The sequence below is a fragment of the Anopheles arabiensis genome, chromosome 2 (assembly GCF_016920715.1).
Source record: "Anopheles arabiensis isolate DONGOLA chromosome 2, AaraD3, whole genome shotgun sequence".
NCBI lineage: Eukaryota > Metazoa > Arthropoda > Insecta > Diptera > Culicidae > Anopheles > Anopheles arabiensis.
Genome location: NC_053517.1, coordinates 55,815,858 through 55,833,807, shown reverse-complemented (window position 1 = coordinate 55,833,807; position 17,950 = coordinate 55,815,858). Strand labels below are relative to the sequence as shown.

The window sequence follows — 17,950 nt, the reverse complement described above, 5'->3', positions numbered from 1 at the left end:
TTACGAGAGCGAAGAGGTCTCGAAGGCACGTAGTTGCTGCTCTTCTCTAATAAACAGCGTCTAATTCGTTTTTTTATTTTTTTATTTTTTAGCAACAAATACTCATTGGTTTACCTTAAAACGGTGTTCGAGCGTCTGTAGATCAAGCAGAAGGCAACGCGAGCGATAACTTGGCATGGTTGTAGGTCCTCTGAATTGATGGCATTTTAAAGCAAGTCTTGTAAACTTCCGTTGTATTGCCTCTCTATTGTGTAAATGATCGTAGTGCAATGCGGGAACCGAAGTACTGACCAGTACTTCACCCACCAGCGCACAAGACAAGTAAACAACGACCTAGATCACCAACTTCCTGATGACGATCTAACATATTGCCTAACAACGAATAATTATGCCTGATCGTTTTTTCAAGTCTATGAAATGATATAATAAAACAATTATCAAGGGCTCTAGATCATTTTTAGACATAAAGTACCAAACACCAAGTATGAGCCTCTTTGTCCGTGGGGCCCCTATTGGGCACAGAAGTTCTCTATGAGACTAATGTACACACTGTTGTGTACCGCCCTGTCGATTTTACCCCCATTGGCCACACTACTATTGGGGACATTTTATACAGTCGAGTTACGCGACACTCGAGTTACACAAATTCGAGTTGCGCGAATTTTTATTTTTTGACAGTTCAGTTGTCAAATTAATACAAATCTCCATAAAATGTCAAATGAAGAATAATTTACAACATTTTCAAAAGTTTTAAATTACTAAAAACACAGAACTAACCTAATTTGCTACACCAATTTCATCGAATAAGTTATAAATTACATGAATGAACTAAACTCAATCAAAAATTATTATCCATCGAATATATTTTGGCTGTAAAACGTGATATTCGACTTAGGCGAAAATCTGAGTAATGCGAATGTCTCCGAAATGCATTATTCGCGTAACTCTGGGAGAGACTGTACTATATAGTTTAATAAAAAACTACGCACTTTGATACATAACTAATCAATACTGTTTATAAAACAACACTATTGACACGGAAACTGCATTTTGTTGAATAATCGCCACAATTGTCCGGTTTATGAGCCCACAGTGAAAAAACCCGGAGTTATTTAAAGATAGCGCAAGCTGTATTAGTTATTTTACCAATGTTGAATGTTTTCATGTGGTATTATAATTTTGTGCCGTTTTATTCATTCAACAGTCATGGATTTATATAATTAACTATTGTTAAGTAAACGCTGGATGACTTTAAGGGTTTCAAATCATATAATGGACTATTTGAGCTAATCGGTGAAATGTTTCAGATAGTTAGAAAATGTTTGCAAAGTTGCTGTGAAGGTTTGCGCGCATATAAGGGAATATTTTAAATCATTAAGAGAAGTTTTTAAAATAGCTATGGAGTTTTGCATCCAGTTATGTAAGTGCTCGGTTGTACACTGTAGAAATTAAACTTAGATTGTTTTTTTTAAATAACCGGGTGATGATTTCTGCATTTGGGGTGATTAAACGCATGTGCACGCTCGTGAGTCTTCTCCTTTTAAATACTCACGATCGTTGATCGACACTTCGCTAATCCGCACTTTGGCTATGTAATTCATGAGATGAAACAGTGTTCGCTTAAAGTAGTGAAATATTTTTTAAATGATAAGTAGATGACCGCTAACTGGATGTGTTGTAACTGGAGTGTTTTTTAACTGGAGGTTCGCTAACTGGAGTGATTCTCAGTTAACGAACACTTAAACAAAACAAAATATGAAACATCCGAAATCTCAAGAAGAGAAATTTGTCGCAAATGTGCATTTTACACACAAATTTAGGGTCTTTTGCCTACGTTTGCTATTAATGTATGCCATTACACGAATTATTTTACTTTATATCAACATAAATGAAAAAAAAGTTTGGTATTTTTATTCCAGTCAACGTGAATCAAAACAATCAATCCATAGGAACGTCACTAAAAGTAACACTATATCAAATAAAGTACAATCTCTTCTCGAGTAGTACTGAGTTGACAGACATATTGTTTAATGCAAAATATGTTACCTTTTTGTAACCATTTTTAAATAATTCAAAGAGCAAAGATAATCAAATTTGCTTTTACGAAACCTATAAAACAAATAATAAGAGTCTAAAAACCATCATATTTATTCAAAAATACTAGTACATTAAATCCATTTTTTCAAAAAATCGTGATAACCGCGACAAATACAACTAAGTTGAGTAGTGTTTTACTTAAACTAGGGGAATATTTCTGTTTGATAGCTTGTTTCTTAAAACCCTCGATGAGCAAAGAAATATCATATCTCGTTAAAAAAAAGATTAGCCATTTTTACACTCTTTGTGAACCGATCCCAACGAGAGACAAACTCCAAATTCTTATAAAATACATGTTCCATGGTTGTAGCTTCTTTGCAGATGCGAGGCATTTGTTCAAACAAATGAAATGCATACGTTATATGTGCCACGTAAAGTGTAATGTTCAGCTGTAGGAACAAAATGCAATGTCTTTCGTCTTTTAATGTAACACTTAAATTATCACGTGTATCATTTTTTATTGATAGTAAACTATTTTATGTAATTGTTTGATAATTAAAAAATAAACCAAAGTTTATTTTTTCTATCTAAAAGACTTATCATCATTTTTATACAACATTTGCTTTTGTATCGAGACTAGAGAAATTAAAAAAATATATACCGGCACTGTTCTGCATATGTCATTCACACGATGTGGATTCAGATTGTTTGTGTCTACTCAATTTAATCAGGTGGAATATAGCTGAAGTTGGTGAAAATTCGCAGAAATGCGTTGTACTTGTTGAAGCCATAAAGTGCTGTTTTGTGTGGGCTGGCTAACTGAAATCTATTCAAAGTATAAAACACCTTCAATTCGAACAATAGCACGTGTGTGTAGTACACGAGCAAGATTACTTGAATAGATTAAACATCACAAAATAAGAATTGGAAATGAATTTTTTTTCCTTCTTCCTCGCTGCGACGACCTTGGCATCGCTGATATTCTTCGCCGTAGAAACCAAAGCTGATATGATTTGTGGAGAAATTCTACCTTCTGCAGGTGCAATCATCTGTCCATTGAAGTGCGTTGATTTAAAATTCAAAGGAGGCCAATGTTTAAATAGCAACTGCGTTTGTTCTTAAGTGTGATTATAGTGCATTGACAGTGACAATAAAAGAATTAAGCTATTATAAATAAATAGTAGATTTTTGTGCGTTCTACCATTAACATATAATATTTACATAATTTATCATTATAAGTTTACTAATTTATAAATATGCCTAATTAGATACAAGCTACCGACTATCAGATCAAAATGTTTAGATGATATAGTAAAATAAACAACATTTCATATACATGCATGATGCAGATGCATCAACTATCAACTATCAACATGCATAACAACTGGCTTATTATGCACGTAAACGAGCTTTTACAATACAAAAATCAATGTTTACAACACCTATTTATCCAGTTATGGGAAAACGAAAAAGTCTTACGGCCACTTTCTCAAACTCCATAGGAGAGGAACGATAGTTGCTATTGCCTGGATACAACAGTTGCTTTAATATATTTTGTGAGTACTCTGTGCAGTTATGCGTACAATTAAGCAACATGTTCAAAAACATCCACAGAAACCACCTTTAGGACATTTTAACAATCGCTTCCATCCGAATTCGATCGAGTTTTGGAAAGTGGCTGTTAGATATCAAAGTCAGTGGTGCCTTATGGCAGCCTTTGATCGATTATGATTATTGTGCCAATCAAGAAAAAAACCGAGTAAGTTAAAAAAGATCATCAATTGATTTGGGATTTCTATGACTCTTCCATGACGTGACGAATTTCTAAGTGTGATGGAAAACGTTGTAAAACGTGTACAAAAATATTATTCATCCTACATCGCATGCTGTATGATTAATTTTGGCAACTTTGTTACACATTTTTAGAGCAGCCAAAATTGAATTTTATAATAAATATAAAAAATATCTCATAGTACACATTCTATTAACAATATTTAGTAGTGTAATAAAAACGTGTTTAATTTAAAAAGGTTTAAATAAAAACGTGAATTTTAATTTTTAGCATTTAATTTAGCATTTGAAATTTCATCAATCAGATTCATCCAACTACACGTATCAAAAGACATTGCACAGTCTATCAGCCACTTTCCCAAACTCGATCGAAGCGGGAACAATCGATGCGGTTGTCAAAAATGATATAAAATGTTGGTTTTCTTGGATGTTTTTAGAACATTATGCCATATTGTAGGCATTACAGGACAGTGATGAAATAAATTAAAGCAATTGTTGTATCTATGGTCGGTCTGGTGGTACAGTCGTCAACTCGTACGATCAACTCGTAAATTTTGTATTTAAAAAAAAGTATTTTAATCAAACATAATGGTTTATGCTGATTTAAACATTTTTTTAGGAACAGTAAGTATCATGCTGGCAGACACAAGGCGTTTAAGACCGTTGAGGCCAGCAAAAAAGTTTAGAATTGCTCGATGAAGCTTCTTTACTGAAAGAAGAAGATGTATTTAAAATAGGTTAAATTTATTTAATTTTTGGTTATGCTTTATTTTAATTTAATAACGCATATAACTTTATAAAACACTTGAGGAAACAAAATAATAAAAATTCTTGAATTTTAACTATAAAATGAAATTACTTTAAAAGTGTTCACCTGAATTTGTTTTTGGGTCTTTTTATACAAATCTACGTAATATGGCAACAGAGTTAACATTTTCCTCCTGACACGTAAAATTGGACAGTCGCTAAACAACGAAAATATCTGTTTGCGCACGGTACTGATAACACTTTTGTAAAATCGGCTTGTCGTATGATCCATTTGCAGAGGTTTAGAAAATCTAGAATATTCCTGTAATTAAACAGTTGTTTTGCGCATCAGTTTCATTAAGTGTTTGAACAAATGGTTTGGCGTTTCCAGGGACTTCGGGGAAGGTCTCCAAAACATGAGCAATTCATTACCCTGTCTCCGACCATATAAAAGGGAGATTTCGGTTGTCGTGCAGCATTTGCAAGGAAAGTAAAGCCAGAAGTAGTGCTTCAAGATGAAATTCACTTTCGCATTCTTGTTCGCTTTCCTCGCTCTGTGCTCGCTGTTCGGAGCTGGATTCAGTGCCGATGTCTGCAGTAGCAAAAATCCGAAGGCCGCTGCTAAGGCTTGTCTACAGCGGTGCCATGCCAAGGACTTCGATGAAGGAAAGTGCGTTAAAGATACATGCGTGTGCAGCAAGGCTCGTGCAAACTAACAAAGCCCAAGTGTAACACAAGACAGGACAATAGAACCAATTAAAATGCAATAAACAATAAAACTATTTTCTCTGGCAACAAAAAACAGTAGTGTTTTTTTATTGATATCGCACTGCTACAGCAGAATAAACTTAGGAAACTAAATAGTGTTAACAAAAAAGTTTAACTGAGTAAAGTGTGAGTATTTAATGTACATTCGAAAATGTGAAAAACTTGACGAACCAATGAAGTTCAATTTAAATGTATTAAATTGCAAACAGCGACTTAACACCGATTTATTGTACATTTACATTGAATATACTCTTATCTGTTTTTGTTAATGGTTAAAAAATGTTAGTTGTTACTGCATGACCATACTTGGAAGAAACTTCTTCGGTAATCAAATCAGCTGAGACTAATAATCAGCTTCGGTAATCATATCAGCTGAGACTAATTATTTTTATTTGATTCCATTTCAGATAATATCTAGATGATCAGGTTATTAAATAGTTTAATTTTAGTGCATTTATATGTGGTTACTTACTTCTCCGTCGTCCATTTCCATGCGTACAACATGGCCAGTCCACCGGAGCCTGGCGAGCTTAATACGGTACACGACAGTGAGGTTGCCGTACACCTCGCGTATAGCTCGTCGTTGTAACGGCCCCTCCATTGTCTTATCTTTTTCTTCTTCTTTTGGCTCAACAACCGTTGTCGGTCAAGGCCTGCCTGTACCACTTGTGGGGTTGGCTTACAGTGGCTTTTGGATTACCCCCCATAGCAGAATATTCAGTCCTACGTATGGCGGCACGGTCTAGTTGGGGCTTGAACCAATGACGGGCTTGTTGTTAAGTCGTACGAGTTGACGACTGTACTATGAGGCTGGCTAATTTATATTTGTCCATTGTCTTACATCCTTTTGAGAATCTTCCTCTCGAACGCAGCTGAGAGGGTTTCGTCAGATTTGAACAGTGTCCATGTCTCAGAGGCGTATATGAGTACTATAAAAGTGCTATATAGCCACAGGTTCCGTCCGTCGTGACAGTTTCTTTTAGGTGATCTGTTTTTTTTCAGTCTGTAGAATGACGGTTGGGCAGCATGCATCCTTGCGCGCAACACAGCTACCATGCTATTGACGTTGCTGAACTTTTAACCTTTATAGGTGAATTGAGGGACGACTTCAAAAGTGCGTTCACCTATCTGTACGTCACGCCTACGTAAGTTTGCATTGGTTGTTTGGTAGCGACACTGATGGTGCCACTATCAGTTTGGTCTTTGGCCTGGTTTATGTGTAGCCCAAGGCCTAATAATTTTAATTTGATTATTTTCCTAATAATATCTAGATGATAAGATTTTAAACCAGTTTAACTTTAGTACATTTACAGGCAGTAATTAAAAACCACTTTCCTAGGTATTGAAGGACCTGCCTGTTAGGCTCGCTAGGTACTTTCTTTCTTCAAATCTAATTATTCACTGAGAGGTGCATGGTATAGTGAAAAAATCAATTCGACCTGCTGTATAAGAAAAAAAGTCCAGGCCAATGTTGAAGAACACTGATTTCCTTAGATGACAATTAATAGCGAGGCAGATAGCGTTACCGTAAGAATTAATTCGTTTTGGGGTCAGTTTATTCAGTAAATTTACTCTCGCTGCAATAGTAAAGGGAATTTCAAAACCTACTAAAAATTATGAAGTAGCTTTACCTATGCGTATATGAAGATAAAACAGGCACAAAGGAAAAAAAATCTTAAAATTGTCTCTTAGAATAGAATTTATTTCATTCTACATCTTGTCCACAAGATGTGCACTTTTATCCATTTTATCATTAGTGTATCATCAATTGTCTGATTTTCAACATTGGTGGTTTTGAACTTTTTGGCTCGAATAGAACAGACAACGTATGTTGATTTAGAGTTTTAACATGATAACTCAAGAATATGCTCGATCGATATATGAAGGTATTGCGATATTTGGTTTAAAGAACAGTCCTTACTTACTTACTTATCCGCCGCTACAACCACTACAAAGAACAGTCCAGGAAGCATGAAATGTAACACATGTCTGATATAAAGCATGACAGAAATGAGGCGCAAGAGTTAGGGTTTCAGCTACTGTACGTCAAAAGTTTGAGAACAACATGAAGTTTGCCTGCCTCGGAGAATTTGCGGAGACCTGGTATATATTACCTGGACCTGAATAGTAAAAATAAGTAAACATAACTATGATGCAAAACATATTTCGAAGCAAATCTTTTTTATCATTTTCCTACGCAGAGCTTTAAAACTAGGATATTAGATTTGTACGCACTCGGTAATAGGCAAGATTAGTTTTAGTACCAGACCCTAAAATTGTCGAAATAAATAAATGAATAAATATTTTATGCCAAGAATGTAAATTTTGCTATAAAACCCATCGGTATAAACATGACATATCATCCGTACAAATATTTTCCGACAAGTCACTGATTCAGTTCCGAATCTGAATTAAATATATAAGTATTAAAGGTATGTAATTAATTTCTTCTTTCTATTAATGTTCATCGATAGCTTGTGATAGTAGCCATCATGATACAGCATGTGATATTGATTTAACATTTTAACACACCTGTTGGAACCTCGCATCAAAGGTATCCAACTACCTGTCATAAACGGGACATTTAAAACGAGCGTAAAACGAACATATCACGAAGCGTAACCTAAGAAAAGGGTTAAAAATGGCCGCAAGACAGGAATCAGCCCTTTTTCAAAACCAACTGTGGAAAAAAAAAATTAGGCGCGTTATATTTTAATAAATCGTTTTGGCAAGAATTTCATTCCGCCTTGGTTTTAGTTCCCAACAACACCACTTACGTAAACAAATTTCAAATGTAGAAATATTGCATATCGTTAAAACTAAGGTAAGTTACTGATGTCATAGCAGAGTTCAGTCATAAATAAACTGGCATGATTTGATCATATTTTCGATTCTCTATCAATTTTTCCCATTTTGTTCGTGCAAACCTACCAATACTGATAAAATAACGTTATCATGTTAAAAGAAAAACCGATGTAAACAAAATTTAGAAGTATTAATGGTGTTGAAACCATCGGGGAAGGAATCTCTCATGCAAATTTCATTTGAAGTTGTATGTAGAGCATACATAGTGATGGCAGATTTGCTTTGGCCTACCGATCGTCAAACGTTCTCCCTGCTAAGTTATTATATTGCTTCCGAAGGCATTTCCGTAACGGTTGTTGGCAAAAGGATGGATAAAGCAACATAAAAACGCACAGGAATTGAGCGGTTCAAGCCCATGTATCGAGACAAGTGAAGAAAAGAGTTTGCTTATCTCTCAACGATATTGCTTTTGCTATCATTTTGGTATTCTACGGTTCCCCCAGTAAGGATGTTAAACGTGCGTTTGCCGCCGAGCGTTGATTGGTTTAAACAAATGGAGATAAATTGAGTGGTTGAAAGGTCTCTGAGTTTTGAGAGGTTTCGGTACATCATTGGATTTGGTGGAAGTGTAACCAACGATTTTGAGGTTCTCCTCATGAGTAAAGCAAATAAAAAAAGCTCGGATATATGCGCGTCGATTGTAGCGAGATAAAGTAGGACCAAATCGGTTTGATTTCATAAGGAATTGAAGAAGTGATCGGATTTTATTTATAACAACCATGTAATTGTTTTCGATTATGCAGGCAAATAGAAAGTGGTTGTATTAAAGATTTTTGATGTTTTATCAATACCGTTAGAAAATTATCACCACAACTTTCTAGGTTTTCTTTTCTTCACAAATTAGCACTTTGTTGTGAAAAAAGTTGAAGTTAATATGTCAAGAAAAATCAAACATAAGAATGTATTTATGAAGTCTTATAAAAAAAACATAAATCTTCAAAATGTAGTACTTTAAATAATAAACTATCAAAAATATTATTAAGCCAATGTTTGTGTTTTTCCATCATTGGTAAAAAATCTGTACTCATATTATCTATAACCACTGCCTAATCAGAGCATTTTGATGACTTCTTGACTTCATGAACCATCATCAATTTCATATTAAGAATGTCACAGGATCATTGCGTAGTATCTTCTTGACAAACTTAGGTCCGTCGCCTTATATATAGACAACAGCGCATCTTGTGCGAAATTTGTCAAAACACAACATCAGTGCAAGATAACCGTGCAAATAAACGAAGCCCGATATTGTCTCGCGCGACAATGTCGCGCTAGCTCTTGTTGAAATATGATGAGTTTTCGATGAATTGGGATGATAAGTTTCACATCGCGTAGTTTGAAGAAGCTCAATTCACCCATCCAATCTACCTATTTTTTGATTATAAATGTAAGAGAAATAAATTAAAATAAGTTAAACTTTATTTGAGTTTGGCATTTATCTCGCTGATACACAAACATTATTCAACTGTATCGGACAAAGCAAAATTGAGCTATGAACTTTATGTCACGCGAGACAATGACGCTCAACGTATATTAGCATTAAACAACAAAACTAAACGATTTTACTGTACTTTTCTAAAAATGGAACTAATAGATCACTAATAGCACCTCACTATTAGTGATATACTCAGTGGCGGATTTAGGGTACCGGGGGCCCTAGGCGGTAAAACGAGTTGATGCTCCCTACAGGAGGGGGAGGGGGGGGGTGTTACTTGCACCCAGCTTGCTGTTGGGAGATTGAAAAGTTTACTTTAATTGCTGACGGGGGGCGGAGGTGGTGGGAGGTTAACTATCGTAGACTATCGATCTACAAGGTTCCTAAATCGCCCCCTATAAATATAAGATGGTATAATTAAATCATACCGTCGATAAGACTATTTTGCAGAATTATCAAAAAATGAACAAATTACCAATTGATCTAAATATGATATATAAAGGATTTTGCAAGATCGAACGAGGATGTAGCCTTTACTTTGTTAGACCTTAAAACACCGGAATGATTGCAAAGATGATAATTTTTAAAAAGAGCAAGAAGCAAAGGATGCAGGGGAACGTTACCCGATCATTACCGTTTTTATTATAAGTCATTTTGCTATGAAATTAATTAGATCAACGCACTAACATCAAACCCAATTAGAAATGTCAGTTTTTTTAACTATCAATTGAAATGTATCAAATGTAACAATGTAAGATCTGACTCTCGATTCATATCTGATAGCAGTGGCGGATTAAGGGTATCGGGGGCCCTACGGGGGCGGAAGGACGAGTTGATGCCCCTGTAAATGTTGCTGGGGGGGGGGGGGGGTTAGTGTTACTAAACTTGCTGTTGGACTATTGAACAGTAAACTTGAAATAGTAGTCTGCCCATACGGCATACTATAGAATGGCGATCTACGGGGCCCCTAAATCGGCGGGGCCCCAGGCGACCGCCTAGTCCGCCTACCGTTAGATCCACCACTGTGTGATAGGTCTTTATTAACTTCGCATGGCTAAAAATGACTTTATTATCTTTCGTCAAATATTTGTATCCTTGTTAGTCATCTAACGCATTCAAAATTGAATCAAATTTGCAGGATGGTACGTAAATAACTCATGCTACAATTAAGTCAGCAATAACACACATTCTTCCAACAAATGCAATCAGTTGATAATTCCATTTCGAATGGAATACAACAATTTGCAAACAGTCGTTGAAAAATCAGTTAGAATACAACAAATCCTTTTTCGCGAACTTCTTTCAAGTCTGTGAAAAAATAAAATAAATGAAATAACAAAGATTGTACCGGTTGTACCAGCGTATAATGTTTTAATTTAGTTTTCTTAGCAAAAAAACTTCAATTCATTAAATTTACTAAGAACTTTTGATTGCGAACGATAACAAGAAAAATGTGAATCAAGATCAGGAAGAATTAATCAAAGATTATTTTCTGTTTTGCCTCGAACTGGTCTAGAGAATTCAATCAAACGAGTTGTTTGGCTGAAGTGAAATACAATTCATCTTATTTTTTTTTCTTTTTCCAGCACTCAAAGAGCCTGATGGAATATGTAGTAGTGGGCAGTTCTTCATTAAATCTATACAGATATCATTTAGCATGATACGAATGATAGCCAACGAAAATCTTGGCAAAAGTTAAGGAAAGTATGTACACCGGTCTGTTCCAGGAGGAAGAAAATGAAGATCGCCTATTCGTAATGTCATTCAAACTATAACCGACCGTAATTAGAGTATCTCCCGGGTAAAAATGTGCATCGTTCATAATTTAAGATGTTTCAACGCGTCTACCTTCCGTGTCGTTGTGCCGGTAAAAGTTTCTATAATACTTGGCAAAGTTTATCCTTTTCGCCTACGGTAGGTAGTTTGAGAATCTTCTGTGCCGGAATATTTTACGAGTTTGAAGTATGGCAATCTTTTTTTTTACCACCATTACGTTGGTTGTAACTTTCACTACCAGTCCTTTTAATTAAGCTGAATCCAAGGGAATTGATTGCCCTACGCTTACATTTATTTATTGTGGGGGCTTGATATGCTTTCGGCTAAAATAATATATCCCTTTACGATACATCAACAATGAGGTAGTAATTGAAATTATTACAATAAGTGTTTCCTTTTTGAATTCGCTTTGATTATATCTCTTAAATTCAGCGATTTTCATGCATTTTTTTCGGTAATGAGTTTAAAAGTTCTTGTACTTTAATTTGTTGATCATTTATTGGCCGATATGTTCATGCCGAAATGCTGTTCTATTTCAATTGGAAGGATGCTACTGCTGCAGTAAACCACACTAAGAAAGAGGAATTAAAGTTTTGGTATGAATAGTCGAGTTTAGTGCTCTTGAGGAAAACTCATCATTCTGGCTTCTAACCGGTACCGAACCGAACCTCACATAATAGCATCATTAGTGCTATCTGCTAAATGACTTTATGCGTTTAACAGTTTGGCGTATGCTACTTCATTTCACCATCGTCACAGTGACCACTAATTAATGAACCAATGTTAAGGAGCGATTGATGGGTAGTGTGGTATCGTAGCTTTTACCGGGTCGGCGTAGAAATTGATGACATAACAACACTTACGATGAAGATAATTTTAGAGCAACTCGCAGTATGTATGTCATGAGAGAAAATAATTAGATTGCAATCGCGAATTTCTTGGGAATACAGAATACACTCTCATTAATCTTGCGTTTCTTGGTGAATGTAAAAGATTTACTTTATTGTTATGACACTCTTCTTCAAACCATGCGTGACAATAATCAATGTTCGCAGGAGATTAATTCAGAGTCAGTATATTTGCATTTTCATGTGGTGACATCTAGGAACAGAAACAATCAAAGTCTGTTTACTGACGCTAATTTTCGACGTAGGTGGCTTTTAGTACACATCAGTGGATTCGTGCAATGCTCGCTCCAACGAAGTAACTATTGCGCAAAGTATGTGTTTCGCATGAATTCTCACATGAGGAAGAAATGAACACCACTCCCCATTAGTAAGCATGGTTCGGACGGACAGGCGCAGAACGAGTGAAGCTCTTCGTTAGGAAGCTGTTTCGTTGCTTGTAATGTGTTGTTGGTTTCAACCCCGACAGTTCAAAGGAGCCATTGAAAGTGAATGCATCTTGATGTGTTGGTCAAACATTCTGAAATGATAGGTGCAAGCCCGCTGTTATGAATGCATACTGACAAACCCATACATGTATTTTAGAATCACCTGCTCTTGAGTGCTCAAAGAATGCTGCCATCATTTTACGTCGATAAGATACTGATGTATTGCCTTTTGTTCCCATCATTGTGATAAACTGAAAAATATAGTTTTGACTATGTCTAAAGTTTATTTAGCCTGTTTTTGTATTTGATAACGTCGATATCGTCCATCAGCTCGAAGCGGGGCGCATCAAAAGATGATTCATTAGCTGTTTCCTCCATTGTCGCATGCCGATAGGGATCTACGTTAAATTTGGGATACTTTTGGCGGATTGCTTTGCTGCTGTTGTTACTGATACTGCTTACACTGTTGTGTTTGGGACGTAGTCTATTCTTCAATTGCTGTTGTAGCTGTTGGTTGTAATAGGCATCGAATGGGTCAAAATTATTTGGCTGCATCGTGCCGTAAGGGTCTTCATCGTTCGCCGAGCGGCTGAGTTTGTTGCTACAGGCGAAAAAGTGGCCAATACTACCAAGTGCATTGTGAATTTCTACCCCCGACACGTAGATATATAAAGCGATGGCCGATGCAATGATAAATAGAACGATAAACACACCACTTAATGCTATCCATAGCGCATAGGATGCATTTGGTACCTTCACCATAGGCTCTGTTCCAGAAATATCAGTAGTGCTGGAGGAGTGCATTTCTGTAGTGGTAGAACGATCCCATGGTGTAGCTTGCGTAGATATTTCGGTCGTGAACAGCACTGAGGTAGTTTGTGTCGGTGGTATAGATGGAAGATTTGAGCTGCTAGATGCTACGGTTGTACTGGGTGAGTGTACAGTGGACGAACTACTGCTGGGGGTGCTTATTATTGTACTTTGTGATGGGACACTATTTTCAGCAGTCGTTCCATTAAAATCAGGAAAGCTTGTATAGGTGCTAGATATGGTTGGTGTTTTGAACGTGGTGGTAGTAGTAGTACGACGTCTTCTTGTTGTTGTATTCATCACAGAAGTGGTTGTACTATCAGGTGACTCCGACTTAGCAGTACTGACAGATTCCGTTGTGTGTATAGTAGATTGTGTGGTGTATGGTGAATCGGTCATATCGGTTGTTGTTGTGAAAAATGTAATTGGTGTTGATGAGATAGCAGATGTTATTATCGAAAATGTTGTAGGAACAGTAGTGGTGGAAGATGTCGTTGGCATTGCAGTTGATGAACTCATAGAAGTGTATGAAGTTGTGTTTGTTGTTTTAGAAACAGTAGCACTAGAAGTTGTAGTTGTGGTAGGCGATGTATTACTAGTAGAAGAAGTAATTGTATAAGTGGTAGTAGGTAAAGAAGATCGAAAGGTAGTAGTTGTAGAAGCGATTGTGATCGTTGTAGTTGTAGTAGGCATCATTGTAGTAGACGTCGTGGTAGTGGTAATAGGACTTGTTGAACTGGTTGAAGGTAATGTACTGGTAGTTGTAGATGTTATAGTAGTAGTAGAAGGTGTGGTAGTAGTAGTGGACGGGGTAGTAGTAGTAGTAAATGAGGTAGTAGTTGCAGGTGTGGTAGTAGTTGTTGTGGTAGTAGTAGTAGGTGTGGTAGTAGCTGTTGTGGTAGTAGTAGTGGTGGCAGGTGTGGTAGTAGTAGTAGGTGTGATAGTAGTAGTAGGTGTGATAGAAGTAGTAGGTGTGGTAGTAGTAGGTGTGGTAGTAGCAGTTGCTGTAGAAGTGGTCGTAGTTGTAGTAGTACTAGTAGTAGTAGTCGCAGGAGAAGTAGTAGTTGTTTGAGTAGTGGTAGTAGTGAACGGAAGAGTAGTGGTTGTTGTGGATGTTGTGGTACTTCTAGTTCGCCTAGTAGTCGTGTACGGAATCGATGTAGTCCTTGTGGTAGGCCTGCTTGTCGTCTCTGTCGTTGTGTAAAATTCATCCAATACCATACAAAATTCTTCCAGCACGAGAGGATTGAACACTGTTATGTACTCTATTGCCAACTCTCCATCTGCACTCATATCAGCTTGAAGCTGTATTCTCGCACGCCGTATTTCACGTTCCACCTTTCCTACAAACAAACTCCACGTTGATGTTTGCGCACGGGTTGTCCAATTTTGTGCCAGAAGTGGCTCCCCAAACTGATCCATTACATCTAAATCGTATACCATCAGGGTCAGCAGGCAAGGATTTCTAAACATTAGCTGATAGATCATGCGTATCTCCGTGAAAGCGTTCATATAGAAACTGTTAATCGATTCCGTACAGCTAATACCGCGCACATCGTTTGAGAGGAAATAGGTAATGCGTTCACGAAACGGGCGAAACAAGGGTGACGAAGCGTATGTTCTTAGGCGAAATATCTCGCGAGGCGACCCAGAACACTGTTGCACCTTCCATGTATTTATGTCGTTGAAGTCGATACGCTCACAAATTGAATCCGCTGCACTGGATATTCGCACTGAGATAATTAACACAATCACTATCGCAATCAGAATGGTTCCACCCCACCGAGTTTGTGTTGGATATGCCCCCATGTTAACCGGAAAGCGTTTGCGCGATGTACGTATCGTTTCACGTTGAATCGTTTCCAATGTACGCACCTGTACTGAATAGCTGTCGGACTGCGGAGATCCGCAAACGAAGAAATTTATCTTCCTTTGGTCATTTCTCACCAAAACATGAACACGCGATAGGCGCGATCGGAGATGGAAGATGTCAGATAAAATTGGTCAAGTAGAAGTAGAGTTATGTTTGCCGCCAAACATTTGATAAAATTCTTGAAAAGTTAGCAGACAAGCTGACCTGATGTTTTTATACGAATGCAGAACCCGTCTCTGACGGACAATAGCTACATCAGGAACTATAGAAGCAAAGGAGAATACTTATACGCCGTTGGACTCGTAGCATATGGTTGTCTTGTTGTTTTGTGTACGAGCTGTCCAAAAAAGGTTATTACATTTAAATAAACAGTCATGTGGTGAGCTATTTTCGTTACGTTATAATAAAATAATGTTAATGTGCATGCTACAGTTCATCATTTATTAGTACAATTGAACAAGATAATCTTGAATGAAAAAGCAGTAAAGATTGTCATTTCTGAACGACTATTATTGAACAGTCCAGTAATAAGGCTTGTTTTAAAAGCAAGGTAATTTTAAATTAGAACGTGATCAAAGTGAAACTCACGTGTAGAAAGTACATTACGTTTCATATTGGGAACCAACAATTAAAAATGATCATCAATATTATTTATGTTGTGCTTATCGTGCCGATCTCGTGGTACAGTCGTCAACTTGTACGACTTAACAACATGCTCGTCATGGGTTCAAGCCCTGGATGGACCGTGTTCCAATACGTAGGGCTCTGACGATCTTGCTATAGTAATCAATAAGTCACTAAAAGCCAAGCCACTAATAAGTCACTAAAAAAGAAGAAGAATATTATTTATGTTATTATAGGAGTATATGACAATGTTATATAGCTTGTGAGTTTCGTTATAACTATTACAACACATTTGCTCGCCTTGTAATATTGAAATTGCGCAATTTTTAAAATAATTAAAGTTTGTGTTCTATAAATACATATTTTGCTTTACATAACAATGAGTAAATCAATAGATCAATAGACAGCTAAGCTCAATAATACATTAGCCTAGATCAGCGGTCGGCCAACTTTGCGTCCGAAAATTGCAAATTGCGAATTGTTAAGCCCAGAGCAAAATTGTGTGAAAGTTTCATGAAAAATATGTAAGTGTAAGGGGACCTGGGGCAAAATGGTTAGGTGGGGTGAAATGGTCACCTGCATTTTTGGCAAATAAACACGTTTATAATGTTTTCTTATAATAGAAAAACTTCAAATACAATGTTTAAAGCCTACCATGAACGATTCATAACCTAAGATTTCAAACATAAGTGAATAAAGTAGTAAATAAAATGTTTGCTCAAAACGATGTAATTTTATATAAATTAGTTTAATTAGTAAATTAGAAATTAGTTTTCTCAATTTTCTAGCTTTTAAAGGTACTATTATGATATTTTGTTGTTTCTTTGTAAAGATAATCATTATTTGATATGATTTTAAACTTTTGACATCTGAAATAAAACCACATGCGGCGATGCGGCAATATCAAATGATTTTATGATTCGCAAGTGCTGTCATTAACGTCAAATCTTCTCACTATATATAAAATCGAAAATCGCCACAATGACGTGAGAGTAACCATTCAGCGAGAGAGAGAAAGCGGTGAGAGCATAGCTCTCTTAGCAACGCGCGTTGCTGCGAAAGGAATTGCTCCATGCCACACTGCCATCCTGCGGGAAATGAGGGCAATGGTTACTTAGATTTTTTGTTTACACAAACCGATTTGAAAACATATGGTATTGGATATAATGATTTTTTTAATAATTAAAGTTGCAAATTAGCCACCTGATGATAAAGTGTCCCATCTCATAACCCTTCCCATTATTAATCAAGATATTCAAGGCAATATAAAAAAAAACATGTTTGAAAACTATCCAAATTAGCTTAATTGTGAAATGGTTGATATTCCAATTCATTCAGTCATTAATAAAGCCAACCATACTCATTATTGGTGCTTAAGCGCCTCGAATACTACCTACACCGTCGTCATCGTCATAATATCCTGTAAAACGGGTGGCTATACCCAGGAAGTCGAACATGTACACTCCCTCAAATCTTCTTCTATTTGGCGTAACGTGCGGCCATGCCGGCCTGTATAGGCTTTCGAGACTTAATTTATTACCACGAAGCCGGATAGTCAATCCTTGCTACGGGGGGACGGTCCATGGGCTTGAACCCATGACGGGCATGTTATTGAGTCGCTCCAGTTGACGACCAAGTACCCCGGGACCGCCCCAAATCTACTACTCCCTCAAATCTACTACTCCGCAATATTGGCTGAGTCGGGACAAGGACAACGCATGACAATAAGAGGCAGATGTAGCCGAGAGACCCTAAGCGGCCATATGCTAAAAAGCCTTGCTGAAATTCCGAGCAAGAAAGCGGCGGATGTTGATGGCTTGAAAGTTAAAATTTAAATTTGTAACGATTTGCTCGCGGGCGGGAAGAACTACTTATTTCAGGATGTCCATCC

General features: G+C 36.8%; 1 protein-coding gene across 1 annotated transcript; it reads right to left on the bottom strand.

Annotated features, from left to right (window-relative positions):
• Positions 1-12,503: 12,503 nt before the first annotated feature.
• Positions 12,504-14,037, bottom strand: LOC120895523 (cell wall integrity and stress response component 2-like). Its single transcript, XM_040298982.1, has 2 exons — positions 12,916-14,037; positions 12,504-12,844 (listed from the first exon to the last, which is right to left on the bottom strand). Exon 1 carries the CDS (start codon positions 13,959-13,961, stop codon positions 13,029-13,031), a length of 933 nt encoding a protein of 310 aa, XP_040154916.1. The 5' UTR covers positions 13,962-14,037; the 3' UTR covers positions 12,504-12,844; positions 12,916-13,028.
• Positions 14,038-17,950: the final 3,913 nt, after the last annotated feature.

What these genes read in the sequence shown, in the direction of transcription:
- LOC120895523 (XM_040298982.1), bottom strand. Translation starts at nt 13,961, where the DNA reads ATGACCGATTCACCATACACCACACAATCTACTATACACACAACGGAA.